Source organism: Aphis gossypii, unplaced genomic scaffold (genome assembly GCF_020184175.1).
Source record: "Aphis gossypii isolate Hap1 unplaced genomic scaffold, ASM2018417v2 Contig00517, whole genome shotgun sequence".
Taxonomy (NCBI): Eukaryota; Metazoa; Arthropoda; class Insecta; order Hemiptera; family Aphididae; genus Aphis; species Aphis gossypii.
This window is the reverse complement of record NW_026083140.1, coordinates 1-25,459: the sequence shown is the minus strand read 5'-3', so window position 1 is coordinate 25,459 and position 25,459 is coordinate 1. Positions and strand designations below refer to the sequence as shown.

General features: G+C 30.6%; 1 protein-coding gene and 1 long non-coding RNA gene across 2 annotated transcripts; one reads left to right on the top strand and one right to left on the bottom strand.

The window, feature by feature from the left end:
* Positions 1-14,590: 14,590 nt before the first annotated feature.
* LOC126554476 (uncharacterized) lies at positions 14,591-18,852 on the bottom strand. Its single transcript, XR_007606679.1, has 3 exons — positions 18,665-18,852; positions 14,835-14,972; positions 14,591-14,773 (listed from the first exon to the last, which is right to left on the bottom strand). It is a non-coding gene; the product is annotated as an uncharacterized LOC126554476 (long non-coding RNA).
* A 1,397-nt stretch (positions 18,853-20,249) lies between these two features.
* Positions 20,250-24,115, top strand: LOC126554478 (KRAB-A domain-containing protein 2-like). The gene is made up of 3 exons (XM_050209557.1): positions 20,250-21,057; positions 21,133-21,236; positions 24,023-24,115. The coding sequence occupies exons 1-3, from the start codon at positions 20,250-20,252 to the stop codon at positions 24,113-24,115; spliced, it is 1,005 nt and encodes a 334-aa protein (XP_050065514.1).
* The last annotated feature ends 1,344 nt before the right edge of the window (positions 24,116-25,459 follow it).

Genomic DNA, 25,459 nt, shown 5'->3' with positions numbered 1-25,459 from the left:
TTGTTATTTAATATAACAGCGACATTGGGGGAAAATAAACTGATATTAGATGATTTCTAAAACTTATTATAGCCTATTAAAATATGTTAATTACCTTTATCGGATAAATAATTTGGCTATCGTTAAAAACTATTGCCCTTGCGCGCTCTCTATTGTAACAATTAAGCGTGAACGGTTTGTAATGTCGTGAATAAAATACTACTAGTGGTAGTGTTGTGTTCGTTACAAGTTTATAATTCAAATTTTTACGAAATCTGTCGAAAACGCGAAAATTTGCAAGTAATTTTGAAGTTGAAAAATCGTAAAATTTTTTTCTTTTATAACTAAGTTTTGAAAATTTGGTATAAGATTCTCCATACATTTTTCTTCAAATATCTGTAAAAAAAACTCTACCGGATTCAGACAAAAAAATTTTATGAGTGTTTGAAATTTAAATTTTTACAAAACCGCGTTAAATAACGGTTTAGCCTCAAACGATTTTTGATATTTGTTATAATTCAAAAAGTATAAGTCGTAGATACTTGAAAATTTTACAAGTTATTTATATTGGCATTTTATTTACTTGATTTAATTTTCAAAATATTTTGAGTTTTTTTGAGCTATTTATATACAACTGAGATTTTCAATTTTTCTGAAACATTTTTTTTGAAGGGTTGATAAAATTTTTTTGGCTCTATCAAAATATTTGAAAATTGTATACAAAGTTCCTCATATGTTATTCTTATAGTGATTAAAAAATTATAAGAATGCATAGGCACAATTTTTTTTTATTAACATTTGAAGTTCAAATTTTGACGAAAATTCGTCAAAATTATGAATATTTGCAAATTATTTTGTAGATATAATTCATAAAAATGTTTGTATAGGTATCTAAGAGTAGAAAATTGAATACAAGATTTTTCATAAGTTTAGCTTACAATAATTATAAAAGAACTTAAATTTTGGTGTATTCAGGCCATAAACATAAACCACCTTTTTCACCAACCACTGGAAATTATATCCTAGGCTGACAAATCATCTTCGTTCAGAATCGTTTTTCGTATACAATGATACCTATCATTGCATTCAAATTTAACCTACCCTAGTCCGAGGTCAACCCCACCCCCTAATGTACAGCAAAACGGTACCCACTTGCCCGCTTTTTTCCTTTTTGTTTTCAAATTTCGGTATTGACTTTTTCGATTTCTCTTTATATATTTAATATATATATATATATATACATATTATATGTGTATAAATTAAAACTTTTTTATTATTACTTAGTAACATAAATAAAAATATAAAAAGCTAAATTTTATGAACATTTTCAACATATATAATATTATACACACATATATATATATATATATATCATCTTAACGGGATTATTAATTATGTGTTTTTTAAGACATGTTTTTGAAACTACTCAATGTTTGGAATTATTGAGATCAATTATTTTCTTTACATCTATAAGTACTATAAGGTCCTAGTAAATGCATGACTTTATAATGAGTAACAAGTGAGGCCAATGTTGGTGTATGTACTTCACAAATATATCACAACATTTTTTATTTTAAATGTAAAAACTGATTGAAACTTAGTAAGATTTAAAAATTGAATTTACTTTAATAACTGTAGAGTAATTAGTTGCCTAATTGTAAACCTATGAAAAAATATACCTAAATAAATCTTAGTCCAAGTACCTATACTTAACAAGGTAAGAACATAATTACAAAACGTTGAAGTTGCAATATTAACAGAGTATGGAGTATAGAATTGTTAATACAAAATGTAAAGACAAAAGGGTAATGGGGTAATAGTTCCCAAAATGTATACTGAAATGTAAATCTAAATACAATTTTATACAATAAATTTTAATTTGTAATATGGTTAACTTACAGAAAGTAGAGATACAGAGTATGGAATTGTAGGAAAACACAAAAGGATAACCTGAAAACGTCAAGACCAAGAGTTGATATAGGCTAATAATTAGTTCCCAAATTAATTAACTTTTAGAAAAATTATAGTTAAATATCATTCTAAGTATTTATTATAGTAGGAACTTACGTGAAATTTTAACTTCTATTCTGCGCAATACAATAAATAAATGGAGTCACGCGGGGTGTAAGTAAAACGTCACGACAAAAGTCAAAAAAAAAAATGAATCATTTCTAACGGCATAATACAAACACCAATACACTTCGTTTTAATTTAAAAAATAAATTGTCAATTTTACAAAAATTCAACAACTTCCCTGTTCATTAAAGCTAGTCAATTATATTTGTATCTATTTTTAGAAATCATATTACATATTACGGGGTCGGTTGAGGCGCGCGCGAGACCGGCGCCACGGGCCCGTCTCTAATGATCCTTCCACAGGTTCACCTACTGAAACCTTGTTACGACTTTTACTTCCTCTAAACGGCCGAATTCGGTCATCTTCCCGGTCGCGCGATAATTCAGCCCCCGGGGGGGGGGGGGGGGGCGAATAACGGGCGTCCAGTCCAAAGACCTCACTGCGGTCGTTCAATCGGTAGTAGCGACGGGTGGTGTGTACAAAGGGCAGGGACGTAATCAACGTGAGCTGATGACTCGCGCTTACTGGGAATTCCTCGTTCACATGGAAAATCCACGATCCCTAAGCACGAAGGAGGTTCAGCGGGTTACCCGGAAGCCTGTCGGCCCAGGAATGTTAATACACACTGATTCCTTTAGTGTAGCGCGCGTGCGGCCCAGAACATCTAAGTGACTAACCATCAGGTATAACCTGTGATCAATCATCGTCACCTCCCAAATAAATTCTTAACTAACTTGTTTGTGACCATGATCTTAACACTTCCTTTAGGCAACAGGAAATGATTAGCAATCAAAATCAATCATGGATCACAAACACTTCCGTAAGCCACCGGGGAAGACTATCACAATGACAAAATCCTAGAACTATTCGGACCAGAATATCTGGAATTAGACAGTGAATACCAAGCGGACCTATCGATCAGAAAGATCCAATATACGTCAATTGAAGAAAATGAATCGATTCATCAGCAGAAGAAAGCACGAGCCAAATTTAACCGAGAAGCCGCATCCAAACTCACGCGATACTCATTGGAACCGACATTTATGCTACCAGACACGATAAGAGCAAGGCAGACAATAGAAACTGTGACTTGACTTCGTCTCAACCCGATATGGAAGAAAGGGAAGCAATACCACCATCCCTGGTTGAGGTACCTATCGTATATGAAAATAAGATCAGCAATAAGAAGAGGAAGAGGGAGTTATACAAGACAACCAGACTAGCCATCCGACAACAACGGAAAACACAAAAGGAAGAAGCCAACTCAAACCATTCAATAATCTAGTGAAACCCAATTATCCAAAGGAAAAGAATCAAAACAATACATGAATTAAAAGGACAGAAAACTCTCGTTACTACATTTGGTTTTAATTTATCAATTTTGGACCCCAAGAACTGACACCACAAAACAAATTAATTAATGAAAAGGGGGACTATGTAACGAGACCATTTTACCATTCGCACAATAGCGCGCACAATCAAATAGACAGCGCGTACGGTGCAGAAAATCGTAATTAATACGATTTACGGAAGCTGCAACCACGCACCGACGCGCCGCTAGTCGACCGTACGGGTATTAATTTCTGTGCGGTGCCCAATAGTATGTGCCAGGTGCCCACACTAGATAGCGTGAACGCCGCGTCATGCTTTGGAACGCGTCGTACTCTCGGTATTGACTGATCAAAATTACCTTATACCGGTAATCTGATGGCACAGATACATTCAGCATCACCTTAATTATGAACGACCATAATTACAACGTGCTCTGCGAGAACTGTACCATCAGATACCACCAAAAACCGCAATCTTCATCGACGATTACTACAACCCGGAGGCTGCCAGAATAGCCTGCAAATATACCCCGTGCACAAAAAAAATTATGACGGTGTATTAGGTTTTTTCAATATTTCAACGTTAAAAACTCGAATAAAATACTTTAATATAATATTTCTATATTAATTAATAAATAATAAGATACAATGCCCTCAATTACTTGAAAAAATAAATTATAAAAACTTTAGAAATAAAAACCCATTTTCTATTAATAACGTTAAATCCAAATATTCATTTTCTTCTACAGCTAATACTTTAATGATAGCTGGGAACAGTATTAATTTGGATTTATTTTATTGTTTAATAAATGATATAAACTCGGCATTAAATTTATAGTCATTGTCTTTAATATTTATACTAAATGGTGGATTACATTTGATTATTAAGGACTTGAAATAATCAGTTAATGTCTATAAATTATATAATATATTCTATTGATAAGATTGTGAATAATATTTAGGGATGAGCTGTTTGATGTCATTTATTATTATACCAACTGAATTATATATTATGAAGTTATGAATTATGTTTATGTATTTTTTGAAATGTTTAATATTTTTTATTTATATATTAATTGTTACACTGTATTAATTTAGTATAGTGATGTGTAACATACGTTTTGCTGCTGTAAATTAAAAATTTTTGTAAATGGAGTTTACTCCGTATGAAATAAATAAATATAAAGGTCTAAAGTAAACATTTTCCAACAGACAGGTAGGAGGTGGGAAAAAATATTTCATCTACCCGCGCGTAACGGGACAGTACCGCGGATAAAGTCGATGTCCGACCGCGACCGAACAGCGACCCCGGGGCCGAAAATATTTTTCTCCGCAAACCAACCGACGTGACCACGCATTCCGAAGTCCCGGACGGTGCTGAAGTCAACCCCGATGACGACAAACAGATCAAACGTTCGCTTCCCATTCAATCCCAGGAAGTACAAAGATCGCGGGCGTCGCACCGAACGTCAACTTTTTATTCCGCCGACCGATCAATCCCGTCGAAAAGTTGGTACAATCGTCGAATTCCCGAGACATTTTCGGCATTTTTCGACATACCTGGATTGAACAACGGCCGTCGAAGATTTGGAAATGTAAGCTACAGTAGGCCATATGTCCTGCTCCCGTCAACAAGACATATCGATGTTAAACTTAAACCAATAGAGATTGACGTTCGGGAATTGTTGGGTTGGATTAATTCAAGCGCAGGGACTTTCAAATAAGAACATTTTTTTTGTCGGACCAATTTAGGGAAAAATATGGACCGTGAAGAGGACACAAAGTCCTCGAGCTTAGGACAGATGTCCTCTTCGCGAGGATAAGATCAACCTCAATCCAAAGTTCAAACAAATTAATAATTAGTACCTACGTATGTATAACGTATAAAAATGCATAGTTGAATGTAATCGTAAATAAATCAATTATTAATACGTATGCCAATTATCTTATTATGATTTTAATAATACTAACGAGTTGAGTATTAATTGAATGATATCCTTTACGATTGACGTAGTTATGTTTGGGATACAACTCATCATTTTTCTTTGGTGGAGTTATAGCTATATGTGTACAATCAATAACACCAACAACTCCTTATAAGCCATACTTTGAAAAAAATCTGAGAAATCGATAATCGATATCAAATGTAATAAAAAATCAATTATTTAAATATTAAAGCTAAGAATTTTGAGTTGTAGGTACCTAGTACGCACATCGTTCAGCTCACTAAAATTTCTAGGAAAATGAACAAATTTATTAAATATGGCTGGATTGGAAAACGCATTTTTCACTTCTTCAATAATTCTACTGACTGAAGGTTGAGACACAGATGCATATCGATTTTCACCAACATCCATCTGGTAACTTCCAGCAGCAAAAAATCGTAAAGCAATAATAACCTAAAAAAATTCGTAAAATACATTTTAACCAAAATTAACATTTTTTACCTTATCGTTTTTTGCCTGTCGTTTTTTTCCGTGTAATTTTTGGGCGCCCGGGAATTGGGCCACATTTTAAATACCTGTTTTGTATAAAATATTTGTTTACTTTTTTCTATCCGGAGATTGGGCCACAAATAAAATCTATATTTTTAAAATGTACCCGGAGATTGGGCCATAAAAGTATAGCACACAAATATAATATTAATACGAATATATAATGTTTATTAACTAATTATTATTTTTTTAACATATAAAAATACAATTCGTCAAATAATTAATACTTTTTTTTTAAATACTTCCATACAGATTTAACTAATTTAATATACAACAAGGTCCATAAAATTAGTCAAATATGAAATAATTTTTATAAAGAATTCCAATACTCATTTTACAAATATAAGGTCCATAAAGTTAGTTAAAAAAATAAATAATATGAAAAAACATTTTCTAATAGGTACATAAAAATATAACACAAAACATTTAGATTCATAAAATCAGTCAAATAATAAATAATAATAAATAATTTTTATAAATAATGCCAATTGCCAATACTCATTTTACAAATATAATATAAGGTCCATAAAGTTAGGTAAAAAAATAATAATATGAAAAAACATTTTCTAATAGGTACATAAAAATATAACACAAAACATTTAGATTCATAAAATCAGTCAAATAATAAATAATAATAAATAATTTTTATAAATAATGCCAATTGCCAATACTCATTTTACAAATATAATATAAGGTCCATAAAGTTAGGTAAAAAAATAAATAATATGAAAAAACATTTTCTAATAGGTACATAAAAATATAACACAAAACATTTAGATTCATAAAATCAGTCAAATAATAAATAATAGGTATGAAATAATTTTTTTCTACTATAATATTTTATTTTAATTATTTTTTTTTTAAATAACGTGATACCGATTGTACGTATTCAAATCGGGTTTTTCCCCTAATTTATATTTTTTAATTTCATTAAGAATAAAATTTTTTCGAACTAAAGTTCGTTTTCTTGTTTGTATTGTGCCTATACTTCTAATTTTAATATAAACTTCTGATTGAAGTTGCAATAAAACATTTAAAAAATTATATATATTTGGATGTGTCATGTAGAAATTATTTTTAAAATGGGAATGAAAAGACTCGACGGCATTCGTAGTACGAGTTACAGTTTCAGAACGTAACGCCCACATATGCGGAGGGAAAAGAGCATCGTCACTAATATAAGTGTCATAAATATAATCAGAAAATGTTGTGAGTTTATTGTTTTGTGGCATCCCACTTATAAAATCCATTGCAAAACAGTCGCCTACTTCTTCTGGATTTAAAAATGGCATTCCAAATATATTTTCTAGCCATTTTCCTACATCTGAAGTATTATCATTGTATTCTTTACTTAAGCCAACTGCCTGAATTTTTCGCCACCATGATTGCGCAAGGTGAAATCTACATCCTATAATTTCGATGTCAGACCATGTATTTGTAATTCTTTCTTGAAGTCCTTTTTCAAAATCAACAATAACGTGTGTTGGCTTAAATTGTAAACCACGATCCGAGCAATAGAGGATAATTGACTTTAATGTTTTAGTATAAGTATCTTTTTGTTTGTCGTGAAGTAGACAAAATACTAAAGGAACATAAGAATTATTTTTATAACCATGAATAGAAAACAACTGATAAAAATGTTTTGCACAGTATTCAAAAGTGCAGTCAACATAAATACTTTCTAACAAACATAGGAAATTTAAATTGGTCATTGTGGAAAAAATAATAATATGATCAATTTTATTATTTATTAATAAAAAGTTTTCTTTTTTTGTGTTGGTAATAATATCATTTGTTTCTAAATAGTCATGTACTTCATTCATATTTTTTGGCAATACAGGTAAAATTTGTCGGCGAGCTCGATATACACTATCGCGTAATTGGTTTACATCATTTAATAAAAGTAAATCAGTATTTACTGATGTACAGTTCTCAATTTCTGATAAAACAATTTTGGATGGTCTTACCGAAGTATCTTCGACTGCTTTTCTTTTTGTGGAAGTCCTGAGAACTTGACGCACAATTTGTTTTGTCTCTTCGTCGTGGTTATGTAGTAAGTTTGACTCATCTGTTAAAAAAATAATATTAAAACTACTTTAATTTACCTATTTATGGTTATAATAGTTTTGATGTACGTACCCATTTGTATTTTAAATTGTATACATTTTGGCTGGACATGTTTTTTTGACACATCGCCAACGAGTTTTGCCACATTGACTCTCATGAGCAAAAGAAAATTTATAATTATTAAAAATCAATAATTTTTTTCCTCTTTCGGATATCAACACATTCATTGTATCTACTTTATATTACGAACCACGCGTGTACTACTAGATGTCGATCGTATAGTTTGCTAATCAACTAAACGATCACAATTTACAATGTTTCATAATCTTTGTATGACTATTTTTATCCATTTCATTTGATGACAATTGATTATTCTATATCATAAGATATTGGATAATTTATTACCTTTTGATAAGGCATACGCAGTCGTTTCGAGTAAAGTTTCTTGAGCGCTACAGTGTTAGGAATTGTATCAATTTTTATAAAAATATTATATAAAATATTATTTTATTACAATTTAAAATTTAATAGTGGCCAAATCACCGGATCTGTCTTTTATAAATTATAAAATTATAGTGGCCCACTTACCGGGCCTACCTGTAATAAGTATAAAATTTTGGTAGCCCAATTACCGTATACCTTTGAAAAAAAAAGGTGAATTGTGGCCTAATTCCTGGGCGCCCTAATTTTTTTACCGATTTCTGAGTAGCCATACATAAATGCCCCACCAGAAAATATTTTTGCCTGGTATCCCCTCTCAATAAAAAATTTCTGGCCCCTCCACTGCCAAAATATAGCAATATAATATAATATAGCCTATATGCTAATTAGGCTATAGTACCCTTAACAGAAATCTTGACTCCCTCACCCTCCAAACAATAATATGCAATGTTCATTAATTATTAAATATAATTCAATAATACGTTATTATTTCAGAATATAAAAAAAAAATAATCGTAATTTTCTTTTACCTATAAACTATAGGTACAGTATTTACGATCATTAGTTGCTTATAGTTACCTACCTACACTAAAAAAACTAAATCGATTTGGTCAAAAATGTTTTTAAGTAAATTTCCCGTTTTCCCGATACTTTTGAAAATAACTTTGAATTTTAAAATTTGGATTCTCAACTGTCGAGCGTATTGAATTTTCTCTCTCATCAGAAAATATGCTGAAGTTTAAAAACAAAGCATAAAGTAAAAAAAATGTTTACTGACAGAAAAAAAAACCCAAAAAATAGGTTAAAAAAATAGGTTAAGTATTATATAATTATAATTATATAGTTTCAGAGATCCTTACTTTGCGTTCAATACTGAGTCCTCTAGATGTAGACATTCATAAAAGGCGTAAGTAAAGTTATAACTCTTTTAGCCAAATTTTTGGACAGCCGAGTGCCGACCGATACCTTTTAATAAAATCACGGTCTGACAAGTCTAAGAAAATAAAAATAAAATATAATAGATACATGTTTATAATAGTGACATAATATTTACCAATAGGCAATAACATATAATATAGTGAATATGAAAGAATGTAATTCACTTTTTTTTTTTTTGTGGGGGGAGATGATGGGTGATTATTGACATTTGAAAATGTAATATTATTATCATGTTCACCGTGCTATTGATATTTACGATATGTAATATATAATTAGTATTAGATCTTATGCTTATAAAATACGAGGAAGCTTTTAGTCCAACTTAAATACACGTAATGATAGGAGTTTTTTCCAAATTGTACATTTGTACACGCATTTGACGGCCTAATCCCTAGGAAGCATGTGAAGTGTGGCCCACCGTCGAATGGTGTTCAAATATTAGTATCGGTGTCAAATAAAAAACACAGGAATTTACGAGGTGCTCTGACTAAATAAAACTAAAAGATGCTCTGTTAAAACAAACTAAAAGATGCTCTGATTAAAAAAAACTAAAAGATGCTCTGATTAAATAAAACTAAAAGATGCTCTGCTTAAAATTAAAAGATGCTCTGTTAAAACAAACTAGTTGTTTTCTCACTCTTGACTTTCCTCGACTGACTGCCGACCACCGACCGGGCCGTCGCAACGGTCCGTCCGGGGCCTTCAGTATGTGCTGACCCAGCCATTTCGGTTACGTAGTCCATCGTGGGAACCGAAATGGTCACACACTCCTTTACCCTGAGTCAACACATTTGTATATGAGTTTATATGTAGCCTACAGTACAAACATACACACTATATACTCACCCATATACAACACATGTGTGTTTAACTAGGTACTTCTTGAAAATGTGTACACATTCAACATTTCGCTAATAGCTACGAAATGTGTGATATTTTAGAAAAATAAACAAATCTAACTTATTGAAGTACCTATAACTCAACCACCTCGAGTTGAATAAGTTTCAAAAAAGTTTTCAACTTACATATAAAAGGATCTACTGCTGAATGCTCATGCCTAGGAGCATTATGGCATTTTCTTCAACTTGTTTGAGGACTTCCACGCCGGCAAACAATTCATATAAAACCAAATCGTCCATCGTTGGATTTTAAATTTAAAATAATATAAAAAACTTAACGCAATGAAAAAAACACTTAAAAACACGTAAACTCTAAAAACAAGTCACGGGTGTGTAGGTATACAGTATACACGGTGTGATTGTTAGCGTTGTACTGCAATAATGTTTATAAATGTAATTTTATAACTCGCCAAAATTTAACTTTTTGATATAAAACTATAACTGGGATTTATATATTATAAGTATATCAGAGACGACTTAAACAAGACGATAAGTTAACTCTCTGTACTCTGTAGATAAAAACGGTCAACACAATCAACGTTTGATTATGATTTATTTGTGTAGAGCGCAAATTTTTATATGCATTAAAACCAACCAAATATGCGCTAAAAAATCTTAAATACTTATGCATAAATCTAAGCACTAAAATGTTAAAATATGCATAAAATGATTAGAAAAAAAAAAAAATAATTTTTGAACATTAGTAAAATAAAATCAATGTTTAATCATCGTCGTAAACTCGTAACCGTTGTTTTCTTATCTTAGTTTACATATTTTATTTACCCGACTATTGATCTAAGTCCTAAGGCAATTATTGGAAAAACCTTTTATTCCTACAAGTAGACTTATTAATTTACTTTGATATTAAACGAAACTATAAAAATATAATATTTTTTCTTATTTTATAAAAGACAAAATAAGTAGTTTATATTTAAAAAATGTATAAAAAAAAAACAAAAAAATATTCAAATATGAAATTAAAATTTTAAAATAGAAAATTGCAAAATATACAAAAATATGCACTAAAAAAAATTCTTTTTTTGAATCATTATTTCATGAAATAATATTGTAATATTTACTTAGCATAGTAGCATACGAACAACCAAAACAAATACGCAAATGCATACAAATCTGCGCTTTACTTAAGAGTATGAGCTTATAAAATATTATCTATAATTTTTTTCTACGAACATCATGTTACTAATTATCTTTTAATTCAGAATTCTTGATGCAATGAATATTATATTTAAATATATTAAATTATTTACATGATATCATGATATTATAATAAACATAAATCATGAATTATGACTCTAAGTCTCGTCATTCAATGTTTAAACCATAATCTAAACCTTAAAACCGGTTAAATAACATGAATCCGCATACGGAAACCCATCCGAATCAACCATGTGAATATTTTTCACATGATATAATTGTATCCGTATACGAAAAAGTGTTTAGAATACGGTTTTTTGGGATCATGTGAAAACTCATGTGGAAACCACGATTTTCGTATACGGATCTTTTTCGTATGAATTTCTGAATAGCTCCCCTGGGCCCACGTGGCCAAGGAGCCCACCGGTGATTAGCTATAACTATGTAATATTATTTTGTTGAAATAAAAATTTATTTTTATTTTGTCCTGAGCCATATATTTGGTAAATCAGGTTCTGGTGGGAACCTCAGGTAAGTTACGCAGGCATCCACAGGTTGGAATCAATCCTCAAAACCAATACCAAAATTTGTTGTATAATTTGTACAAATTTATAAACGTATTTTGAAAATTTGTACACCCCTCTAAATGGGGGAAAAACACCTTTTCATCTCAGATGCCAGCGTAACGTTACTCCAGCATCAGCATTCATAATTTTTATCTTAGACACTTAAATCCAGTACCAAAATTTGTTATATAATTTGTATAAATTTGTAAACGTATTTTGAAAATTTGTACACCCCCCCCCCCCTAAATGGGGGAAAAACACCTTTTCATCTAGGATGCCAGCGTAACGTTTTCCAACATGCGTAGAGCTGTAGTATATAATCATGATTTATTTCTAAATAATTTTAAATTATATAACAAATTTATTTGTATTTTATATATTACTAGATGTGCCTTGCTCTGCTGTGAAATTCGGTCTAAGTGATATTCGTTCTAAGTGAGTACCCTAGGTCGGAGACAGGACTGTAAAGAAAATATCGTAAAAAGTCTAGTAGTCACAATTTTAGTTCACCTAACCTTCGAGGGGGTCGGTGTGCCTCGATTTCTGGGCTGGTGGAAGCCGCCTTTGGCGCCTTCGAGGGGGTCGTGTAAAAATCGTGTTATCAGGAATTCGGTCGGAAATTGTAATCGGGTGTCTAGAAAAGAAATCATACACTAAAAAAGTAAGAAAAGTACCGAAGTCGAGTAAATAAATACGAAAAATTTTAATTAAGTGTCTAGCTATCAGTCCTAAACTGGTGTAATACCGTTTCCCATTGCATGCCCTGTCTTTTTGTATATAAAAAAATGTATTTAGCGAAAATGGTAGTCGAGTGTCTAGCTATCAATCATCACATCACGTAACTAAATCTGTATCCTAAATCTATATCTGACAATACAATCCACCTGCGCCTCCAACGTCGAAAGTCTAATGTTGTATTGTAGGATAATTAGTATAAAGTCGAATAACATATTATGAGCATTCAAATCGAGTTGTCAGTTATCATTGGGAAAAATCGAATTAAACGCAATTAAACCCACCCACAACGTAGGCAATCCGATTGCGTCGGATCGTGGACAATGTGTGAATAGTAGGTTATGATACCAATATAGTATAATATGAACAATCTCATACCGTGTCCCGTCGCATGCCTGGTTCTTTTTTTTATATTATAAAATTTATTTAGTGAAAATGGTAATTGAATGTCTAGCTATCAGTCATCATAATATGATGTAAATTGATGTCCTAAAGTTAGATCCATAATTGTCATACTTCCTAATGTCAAAGTTCAGATGTTGTTTTTGTGAGTACCCTAGATCGGAGATGGGATTGTAAAGAAAATATCGTAAAAAGTCTAGTAGTCACAATTTTAGTTAACCTAACCTATCCAGGGGTTATGGAAGGCGCCGAGGGGGGTCCTAACCTAACCTTAGATGTGGTCGAGTGAAAATAGTTTTACGGGGAATTCGGTCGGAAATGGTGATCAGGTGTCTAGAAAAGAGATCATGTACTAAAAAAGTACTTAAGTCGATCGATCGTTGTTTTATAAGTTATTACCTATAGTTAATATACCTAACTGATAGTATTATCATTGTTATCGCTCTCGGTGTAAAAGTTTATCTCGACATAATTGCCCGGCTGTTTTTGGAATGTGTAATTATGTAATAATATGATAATATGTATTATATTACATATACATAATATAAAAATACGAAAAATGGTAATTGTCTATTACTCTTCAACCAGTGTAATACGGTGTACGGTTGCTTGCCCGGTTCTTTTGTGATTGTAAAACAAAAAACAAATGAATTCGAAAAATTGCAATTGAGTGTCTAGCTATACGTCCTCATCCAGTGTAAATCTATTCCTGTGAAAGTGTGATATTAGTTCTTAAACACATACATATTATATTATAATTTAATCGACCACATCATATATTGTACAATGTACACATGTATTTGAAAATCAAATTAAAGGAATATAAGGTATTTTAAAGGACACTATAGTAAAGTGTAATATTAACAAACAATAAATATATATTATTGTATACGTAAAATTAAACTTGGCAATAATACGTTTAAGTATTGGAGTTTATTCTTTTTAATTGTTTGTAATGGTAAATAATTAAGAATATTGTACATTTTTATGATATATTTGATATATATTTTGAACATGAGACATAAAAAAAAAACATACAGAACAATGTGTATTATAATTATTATTATAATGTAAGTAATTAATGAAAATATTACATGCATAAAACGCTGTACATGGTGTGTGTTATAACAATTGTTATGGTCAACAGTGTCTGGTTTGGTTACAAATCAGTAACTACAATGCTTATGTTGTATTATAACAATTAAAATTTTTGTTCAATGAAACAATGTCAATCATTACTTGTTATGTTTCTTAAGATTATTTATTGCGTACGATATTCCTTATTGATATACTCAGAGATAATATAAACAAATAAGCAATGCTGGTACCTAGAGTTTCTTCATTTTTTTAAGCTTGTTTAATTTAAATTAGTTTATAAAGAAGTAACTCAGTTATATCATATTAATACAATTGTATTCTTTGTATTATTTTTATATACAAATTATTAATCATAATATATTTTTTTTTTTTTTTATTTAAAAAAAAAATGATAAATATGGTGCTTTTTTATTTTAACTGTATGGTAATTGTTAAGTTTATGTTGTGGTTATATACGTGCGACGAGCAGCAGATATTTTGTTGGTTTTTCTAATTTTGACGCGCGTCATCGTAGCGAAAATTTCAATTGTTATATATATATATATATATATATAGATCTTCCTCTATTGTTATAAATAGCTATTTTGGTCTGAAATATAATGTAAATTAAAAATAATTTTGTAATAGGTAATGTGATTACTGATGATTACCGATTAGTATTTTATACTATCATTAATTGTCGTTTGGATTTCTCCGTGATCAGATTTCCTGATTTCCGAGTTTTTATTTTGCATAATTCATTTATTTGTAATAATATTCAATTCCACCGTCATTATAATGGTAAGTACCTATTATCATAATATAATGTTATATTCCTGGTATATTCAGGGTTTGGAATGAATGCAATTCATGAGTACATTCAATTTTTACATTATGAATTATGATTGTGAATGCATTTATTTCTCAAACAAATATGAATGGAAATTGAATGTAATTATGCATTCTTTTTCTAATCACATGGAAAATATATTAATATTATATTTTTAATACCAAAAAATAGTTATTACTAGAGTATCTACATAATCTGCGGCAAGATTACTGATTAGAATATTATCGTCTCAGTTTCAACCACAATAACAAATAATGGTAACCCACGCGTTTTGGTCTCCTTATCTTTAGTCTCCACGTTTATCCTTATCACGCACCACCAAATAAATTATAAATAAATTTAAAAATGTTAATGTTGTTATTCTGTTTTATTTTTACGTCGTTTTAGTCATTTAATTTAATATTTTAATATGATGGAGCCTAATCAAAGTACTACGAGTTCTATGAACATTAAAGAATTGGAATTACCTCAATTACCATGGAAAGGATATGATGGCTATTTTACTTTAATTTGTATGCAAGAAGACAACTACGTTGTTAAGTGCATCACCTGTAGTTAACAATATAGTGTTCATAAACGTGCATCGTCCAACTTAAAAAGACATATGCAGGTATTCCAATGTCCAATTACTTGTAATTTGTTACTCACTAGTTTTCGTTAATCAGTTATTATTTACTATTAATTATTACTACTTTTTAATTATATGAAACGTGTGACATAAATATGTAATTAAAGTATTAAACCATTAACTTAATGCATGGGTCTCGATATCTTGATTCTCATTAAAAATTAAAATATACTATAACTTATAACTATAACATCTATAACTTTTATAGACTAACTTATTTATTTTATACTTTTCAGAAAGTACATCAATTTAAATTACAAGAATTTTTAAAAGCCACCACTAATTCAACATCTGATACAAAACGAAGTCTTTCTATTGGTTGTGATACGTTGAAGAATAAAAAATTTCTACAAGCCCCACTTGAACGTTTTGGATCTGGAGTTGGTAGAGATGTAGTATCGCAAAAAACGCTTAACTCGATGATTCTAAAATTTATAGTTGCAGAAACTCAACCTTTACGAATAGTCGATCAGTCTTATTTTATTAATCTTGTACGTTTAGGATTACCGAAACATTTATCAGTCATGTGTTCAAAAACGCTTAAATCAAAAATTATTATTATGTTTGATGAAATGAAAACTAATCTTATTGATACTCTTGGCTCTACATTGTGGGTATCTACAACAGCTGATTGTTGGACTCAGGGCAAACGCAGTTTCATTGGTGTAACATGTCATCGGATTGAGGATAAGACATTATTAAGAAAAAATGCTACTTTGGCGTGTTCACGAATAGAAGGAAAACACACCTACGATATAATTGCTCAAAAAATATATTCTATTCACCAAGATTACAAAATTTCTAACAAGGTATTATCATGCACAACAGACAATGGCTCAAATTTTGTAAAGGCCTTCAAAGAATTAAGTAAAGAACTACCATTGGAAGATGATGAAGATGATTATCAAATTTGTTTTATCGACTTATTTGATATCCTCAATGAGGGCACTGAAGAAAAAGATGATTTAGATAATATTAATTTACTATTACATAGAAGATGGCATCTCATACTGTTAATCTCATTGCTACAAATGATATAGAAAAAGCTTTAAGTAATATTGATAACAAATGTATTTATAATGAAAGAGAAAAAAAATTACTACACTTTAAGAAAGTATATAGAAAAGTCATTGCCAAAATTCAAAAACTTTGGAACAAACAAAATCAATCATGTCTTGTGGCTGAAAAAATACATGAACAATTTGGTGTTTACCTTAAGTCACCCAGTCAAACTCGTTGGAATGGACTATATGACGGAATTTCACAAATTAATAATTTGTTGAAAGTACCTCTAGGATCAAATAAATTTCATAACGTTTTTGATTTTTGTTCAATACCTCGGTTTGGATTAGAAGAAATTGATTTCATTCAAGAATATGTTGATGTTATGAAACCACTAGCTGATTCTTTAGATTTTCTTCAAGGAGAAAAAAGTGTTTATATGGTTTTTTTGCTTCCAACTTTATATGCATTACAAAAGAAGTACAATGTTAGCGCCACGACCATTAAATACCTGCCTACTACCTAATCGCCGCGCGACGACACCGCTTGCAATCTCATCTTCCTTTTTCCCCGCACTCCACTCCGTCTTTTATGTTAATTGTTTAATTATTATAATAGTATTGTTATCTGTATATTTATTCTCTTTGTCTCTTATTATATTATTTAATTATTGGTCGGCCTTTTTCCGCAGATGTTTAATATCATATTTCTTTTATTTTGTTATCTTGTCTCATATTACTGATGTCACTTATTATTGTTATTATTGTTATTATTCTGCGGCCAACGCCCTTTTTACTATGTCTTCTTGTTGTATTCGTTACGTGCCGTACGTACTTTTGTTGTTCTTTTTCCGCTATTGCAGCGTTGTACGTAATTGCTCTAAAAATTGTTTGTTGCCTTTTTAATACTTTTGTAAGTCGCATTGAGCACAAGAACTTGTGTATTATTATTATTATTATTATTATTCTTTGGTGATCTACAATCACCTATATGTAAATTGTGAGGACACAAAATAAAGCCCTCATACCACTACACATTTTGTAAGTTTATTTGCCACATTATTGCCTCATTCAGTTCATACATCATAGCATCTTCCGACTACGGTGTGTCGCTGGTCCATCATCGTATTATCATCGGTATTGTCGTCGCGTAAGTCCGCCAGCAACTACTCTGTTGTGTGAGAGGCCGCCCAGGTCGTCGAGTGCGTTCAGCCCGGGTCTTCAGCGGACCATCCCATACCGACGTCAAGTAGTTTTAAGTTTAGTGTTAAGTTGTGTCCCGAAATTGTACTCTCTGTGATCATTGCACCAGACCGGATCGATCACAGAGACCCCCCCCCCCCTATAACTAAACTGCATCATCCTAATTCCCATAGTTGTTAATTACTCCATTCCCGTTCCTTGGTGTCGTCGCGCACATAGAGTTGCCTATCCGTGCGATTCGAGGCGTTAGGTCAAGGTTAGGTGTTATAATATTATTATTGCGGTCAATACATTTACTATTGGGCGCGTACATATAATAAGCTTAAAGTCAAAAACTTTACGATATGTGGTTCTCTTATAGAAATAATAGTTACAGGAATTGATAAAAGGTAATTTATTTAAATAATTAAATTTAATAATTACTATAGTAATATCAATATAATAAATTATAATGATTTTTTATAATATATTCCAGGTTTAGTCCAATATGGTGTGAAAAAAATTTAATAATAGCTGCATGTCTTATACCGCAATTCAAATTGAAATGGTTAAATGATACTGATATGTATAACACAGCTGAAGAATGGCTTAAAACTGAGTTTAACAAACTTAACCAAGAAGCACTAAATGGCTCAAGTAGCAGTGATGAGAATGTTAGTGAGTCAGAAGACTTTTTCTGCATGTTAAAAAGTAAACCTAATAACATCAAACCAGACCAACAACTTAGTGATTATTTAAAAAGTACTAATACCGAAGTTACATCTTTATTGAAGTATCCAAAGGTCGTAAAAACATTTATATATTTTAATGTAGGATTACCTTCTAGTGCTTCGGTCGAAAGACTGTTTAGTGCTGCTGGAGGAATTTTAGTGCCACAGAGGCAACGTTTATCTAATAATTTATTTGAAAAACTATTATTATTAAAATGTAATACCTAAAGATACATTGAGATACATTTATCTTTATTATTTTAATATTTTATACTTATTTCAAAACAAGACTGTTTTATTTATTTAATTTTTACATTTTAATTCTTATTCATGTTTGATGTTATTGTTTCTATGATACATTATTATTTAATATTATTATATAGATATTTATTGTAAAACAAAAAGACTGTTTTCATTTTACATTTTATTAATTTTATATGTTATTGTTATTTCTTACAATGTTACTATGGTCTATGATACATTTATCTTAACAGTATAGTTAATGTAAACTAAAGACAAGTCTTTCTATATCTACTTTATTATTATATATTATTTAATATTTATTGTGAAATAAAAGATGTTTCTCATTTATCTCATTAATTACTAATTTGTATAACATGTTAATATATATGGTTCTAAATTATAATTTATAATTATTTTTAATATTTTATTTATTTATATATATATATATGTTACATACAAAGTCCGAAATTGTACATTTCGCAAATTGTACAGAGATTTTTGTACACATTTCGAATTGTACAATGTTACTGTACAAAGTAACTAAATTGTACAAGTTACTTTATACAATTCGCGATGTGTACAATAATCACTGTACACATTGTGATATATATAAAATAAAATACGTAAAACTATAATACAACAGTTATGTTAATGAATTAAAATTTTTCGTATAAAATAAAAGACGTGAATCTATTATAAGAGTATATTAATATCGTCTCTTATAGTTACATGAATTGTTTTTCCCACGTTATGTGAAATCAAACATATTAGTATAGGTATAATGCAATAAAAATGATAAAGTTTATCTCTAAACGACTTTACGATACTGTCGTTCAAAAATATAATTTAAACAGATTCTAGTACAAGTTAGTGCATTGTATACGCAGCATTCCTAAAATATTTCAATTTATAATAGTGTGATAATAGAACTGGGCAAAATGAGTGAAGTTGAAAATAATTTTAATTTTAAAAGTTCGTTTGATGAAAAAATTAAAAATATTAGTGTAAGTTCAAATTCAATGGCCATAGTTAATGAAGAAAATTACAAAAAAATTATAAATGAGGTACTTGAAGCTAAAAGTCGAAAAAATAAGACTTCATTAGACTACAGACGTTTAAATCGCTACGATATTATTAAAGTAGGTGAAGTTAATAAATTAATTTTTCCATTAAATCGAACAGAAAATAATGCAGTTAAATACTATTTACATAACGATGAAATATATGATGTTCTTGAAAAATCACATAAAGAAACAGGACATGGTGGACTTCATAAAATGATTTATCATTTAAAAAATGATTACGTTAATATATCACGTCCTGTTATACAATTATATATAAACAATTGTGTAACGTGTTTAAAAAAAAGAGTTTCAAAAAAAAGAGGAGTAGTTGTTAAACCTATGGTATTTAATGAAGTCAATGCGCGTGGACAGGTCGATTTAATCGATATGCAGTCATGCAATGATGGTGGGTACAAATTTATATTAAATTACCAGGACCATTTATCAAAATTTGTAACGTTGCGTGCTCTTAAAACAAAAACTGCAGCTGAAGTAACATATAATTTAATTGATATATTTTGTACTTTTGGAGCACCTTCAATTCTTCAGTCAGACAACGGCCGAGAGTTCGTTAATTGTATAATTGATGAATTAAAAAATATGTGGCCACAACTTAAGATTGTTCATGGGAAACCTCGCCACTCTCAGAGTCAAGGAAGTGTTGAAAGGGCAAACAGAGATGTGCAAGATATTTTAAGGGCGTGGATGTCGGATAACAAATCCAATAAATGGAGTGAAGGTCTTCGATTTTGCCAGTTTCAAAAAAATAGTAGCTATCACTCTGGTATTAAACAATCACCATTTGAGGTATTATTCGGCAGAAAAGCACAACTTGGCCTCACTTCTATTGCTCTACCTGAGAATATACTTAAAACATTAAATTCTGAGAATGATTTACAACAAGCAATTTCTTCATTAGAGCTAGTTAATAATGAATTAACCGAAACAGAAATAAGTGAAGATAATATTTTAGAGCAGGCTTCAACTTCAAGTGAATCGGTATTAGAAGACATTGCAGTTGTGCAAGATAAAATAAAAAAAAATAAAAAACTAGCTGTAAGTTCATTACATCATCAAGCAAAACGAATGAAAACTGATAGTATCTTAAAATATCCAGTCGTTTCAATTGGAACAAATGTAATGTTACCTGTACCAGAGGTAGATAGAAGTAAAGGAGATTCAAGAAATATCATAGGTAATACATTATTTTATATTTGTAAATAATTATCATATTAGTAAGTGAATAAGTGATTTACTTTCATTTTATTAGGTGTTATAATGGAAGTAACAACGGACGACTTGTATAAAATCGGAACGAAAAATGGCATTATTGCACAACTATTCAGTCGGAATCAATTTTCATCTTGTGATGAGGTAAATATATTAAATATTAATGATATACCTACTGATAAAATTTCTCTAAGATCGGCAAGTACGAAAGAATCAATGTTTGAAGGGCAAGGATTTTTGAAATGTTTTTATACACGGAAATGTTATAATAATAAATGTATATGTAAAAAAAAAAATGTGTTATGCAATTCACGCTGTCATAACTCACTTGATTGTAAAAATAAATAATGAATGAACACCTAGTATGTAAGTATCTACAATGGTTTTATTTTGAAAAATATTAAATTAAATTATATTTGACTTTAGTAATATTATTTATTTTATTTATACTTTTAAAACATATCTAACTGTTATTATAGTTTTGCATAATTATTTTATATAATATTGTGTACAGGGGTTATATTAACTTAGTAATATGTAGTTATTTATAATAATATTTTTTTATATGAATGATTGTAACTTTTTGAATATGTTTTTAAATTTTGTGATTTTTTCAATAATTGTAGTATACTAATATGTAAAGACTCAAGTATATTTATTTTTATATGATCTACTGATGTATAATATTTATTAAGAAACTAGTTTTAAAGTCGTTTAGATAAACTTTATCATTTTTATTGCATTATACCTATACTAATATGTTTGATTTCACATAACGTGGGAAAAACAATTCATGTAACTATAAGAGACGATATTAATATACTCTTATAATAGATTCACGTCTTTTATTTTATACGAAAAATTTTAATTTATTAACATAACTGTTGTATTATAGTTTTACGTATTTTATTTTATATATATCACAATGTGTACAGTGATTATTGTACACATCGCGAATTGTATAAAGTAACTTGTACAATTTAGTTACTTTGTACAGTAACATTGTACAATTCGAAATGTGTACAAAAATCTCTGTACAATTTGCGAAATGTACAATTTCGGACTTTGTATGTAACATATATATATATATATATATATACAATATTATATAATATTGTTAATGCAGTTAATGTTTAAAATGTGTGTTATTTCTATTTGCTATACCTACTTCGTTTATTGATATGGTTCATGCAATATATAAAATGCCTCGTTAAACACAAAAAATAAATTAATATATTATGTTTTATTCAAATAAAATAAAACATTTTTTTTACATGAATGTGGTTAAGAATGCATTCTTTTAAGAAAAGAATGCAAGTATGAATGCATTCTTTTTGAAAAATTGAATGTTGAGTGGTAATACATTCAATTTTAAGCTCTATGAATGTGAATGTGAATGCATTTATTTTTTAAATGTATGTTCCAAACCCTGGGAACTGTTATTCAAATTAATTTTTTTGATTGATGTATCATACCATTTAATGTGTATAAATACGATTAAAGATAGGCTTAGAAATTAATATGTAGATTATTGTTACTAGTTACTACCTACTCATATTGTAGGATTATATTCAAAAATTAAACATTAAAAATTATAATATTTCCTACCATTATCCACTTCTCTTTTACTAAATTGTAAAAAAAATAATTAATTGTATTTAAATCTGTGCTTTTATTTATTTTTTATTTCTATGAGGAATCTTATACTCGTTTTGTATTTTCAAGTATTTTACCGACCATCATTTTGGTTTATCAACATTTATATAAAATTTTAGAAGTAAAGCTAGTTGAAATATTTTTAAAATGATTATACTATATATATTAAGTATAAAAAATTCCAATACCTATTATATCAATGGCAGTCTATGACTGTAGGTACATCTTTATAATTAATAATTAAGTAACGGATTAGTATAGTAAGTACGTCTATACCTAGACTATCTTGTATTTCATATTTTAAAACATGTCGTTGGTAATATTAAATTAATAAATGTTTTATATGTGTAGGCAGGTAGAAAACCAAAAGTCGACCCATCCGTTGTTGATAAAGAAATTTTGAAAAATAAAAATGAAATTTTTGATTGTAAAAGTAAGTAAAACAATTATATTATACTGTTTACAAATATTTTGATCTCTAACAAATATCTTGTAGAGTAAATACAATTTTTTTGAAGTAAAATACTTTGTATTTTTATGTTTCAACAAAATCGTGTAATGTCAAAATAATTACCAATTGGTTTTTTTTTTTTTTTTTTTGAGTAAGGTAGTTGTAATTAGGGCCAGATCTAGGGATTTATACACCCGAGGAAAATAACTCGTCAAACACGCTTTATTTCCGGTACCTAACTATATTTTTCTTACAATTTTAGTGATTAAAGTCCAGACGTTTAGCATTATAATTATTTTATTTGAATTAAATTTAAATTAAAAGCATAACAAACGCACTGACAAATTATTGATGAACTGACACGGTACGCAACGGCTGCCAGTACAAAGTACAGGCACCGCAGCGACCGGTCTACGACTTTATCAACCACCACCACGGGTGACGACGACGCGACATCGTCGACTCTCCCTCCACGCTGCAAAGGCTAGGCGGGACGGGAAGACAAGTCGGGCCGGACGAGTGCCGGCCGTCGGCGATCGGCCTCTCTTGCGTCAACCGTACTACGGACAACAACCACGTTCCGAACGCCGACACAACTTTACTGTTTTTTTTTTACGGCCAATTCTCTTATTGGCGATCGCGCCTTGTTGGCTTTGTGTTACCGTTAATAGCTATTGCCATATAGTTTTTTTGTCTTGTGGTGATCACGCCCCGTGCGTTCGTCGAAATAATGCACAGCTGATTATCATTTGCGCGAGCGTAATCAAAACATCGCGCAAATTACGTTTTTTTTTTATTATATATACGTAACAACATTATTTAGTTGGTTACTCTAAGTGTTTGCTCACACCCACAACCGAATAATCCCGGAGCATCCGTCCCGTATAACAAGCACAGGCTACCGTCTACGCAATAGTTAACGTCTGCATTGATAAACTCTTGGAAAAGAAGTGCAATATGTCAGGTAAATCGTTACAACAATTGACGACGGCACAGCTACGTAGCGAGTGTACGGCCCGGGAGATAAGCATGTCCGGCTCTAAACCGGACATAATTCTTAGGCTCGAGGAATATACTCGGGAAAGAGGACAAGATCCCGGGAACGTCAGGTTCTATCACGTGCAACCTGCAATAAATATATTGGCGGGCGGTACGGGAGGGCAACCGGACATTTCTCCGACGCTGGCAGACACGAGCGCCAGCCAAATATTCGGACAGCCGCCCGGGGGGATTTCGACAAGCCCAACAGCAAGTCAAAAACCGGCGGGCAGCTTGTCGGAGTACGATGGGCATCAGTCGACCATGCAACAGGGACAGTCTGCAGGGCCGGTAAAGAGCGACATATTTAAAACCACGGCGGAACAGTTGAAGTTGTTGACACAAACGTTGCCGCAAACGAACGAATCAAAGTCTTTCGAGGCACGTTTACGGGCGCTTGAGGCAAGCATGACGAGTTTCTTTACGGAGACACGTCTAGCAGCAGCACAGCAGCCACACAACATCACAGTCCCGCGGAGCAACATGCACCCGTCACCGGGTTAGGTTAACGCAGAAGTGTGGCGAAGAATAGCGTCCAGTGTAAGTGAAGGGATTCAAGATGTTGTTACACCAGCATCAATACGCATTCGTGTTACTCGTAATGGCAGAAATATACTAAATATTCTTGGAATTTTACCTGCTAATAAAACAGATGTAAACTCCTCACAAACAGTAAAAAGTAAGTATATACATTTTATATAGTTTACATAATAATAATTCGATTTAGCTGAGAATTATTATAAACTTTATTCTATTAATTATAATTTTTAGAATATTATGGTATTAACACTACAAAATATTATGATACATCTTCTGATGATGAAAATTATTTAAATTCTAATAACTATGAAAAATGTATTTTTGGTATAACATTTTCCGTCGATGAATGGAAATTAATTCAACCTCGTCAAACAGTGCATTGCAATAAGAGAGGTTATAGAACTTATAATATACTTACTGGCGTGTTACATTGAATAATCGGTTCACTCTGTATACAATTTTAAACGATTTTTATTTTTATATTGATTTATAATAACTTGTTATAAATAAAGAGTATTTATAATGAATGTCTTAGGCATTAGTCACACTACACCCGATATTGGCCGATTCGAGACCGTCAAATTCGTCCGATTTTTCGGGTTCATTTATCGGCCGAATTTTCTGGTCTCACTACACCCGTCATCGTCATCGGTCAAATATACACGACCGTTTGAATTTATTG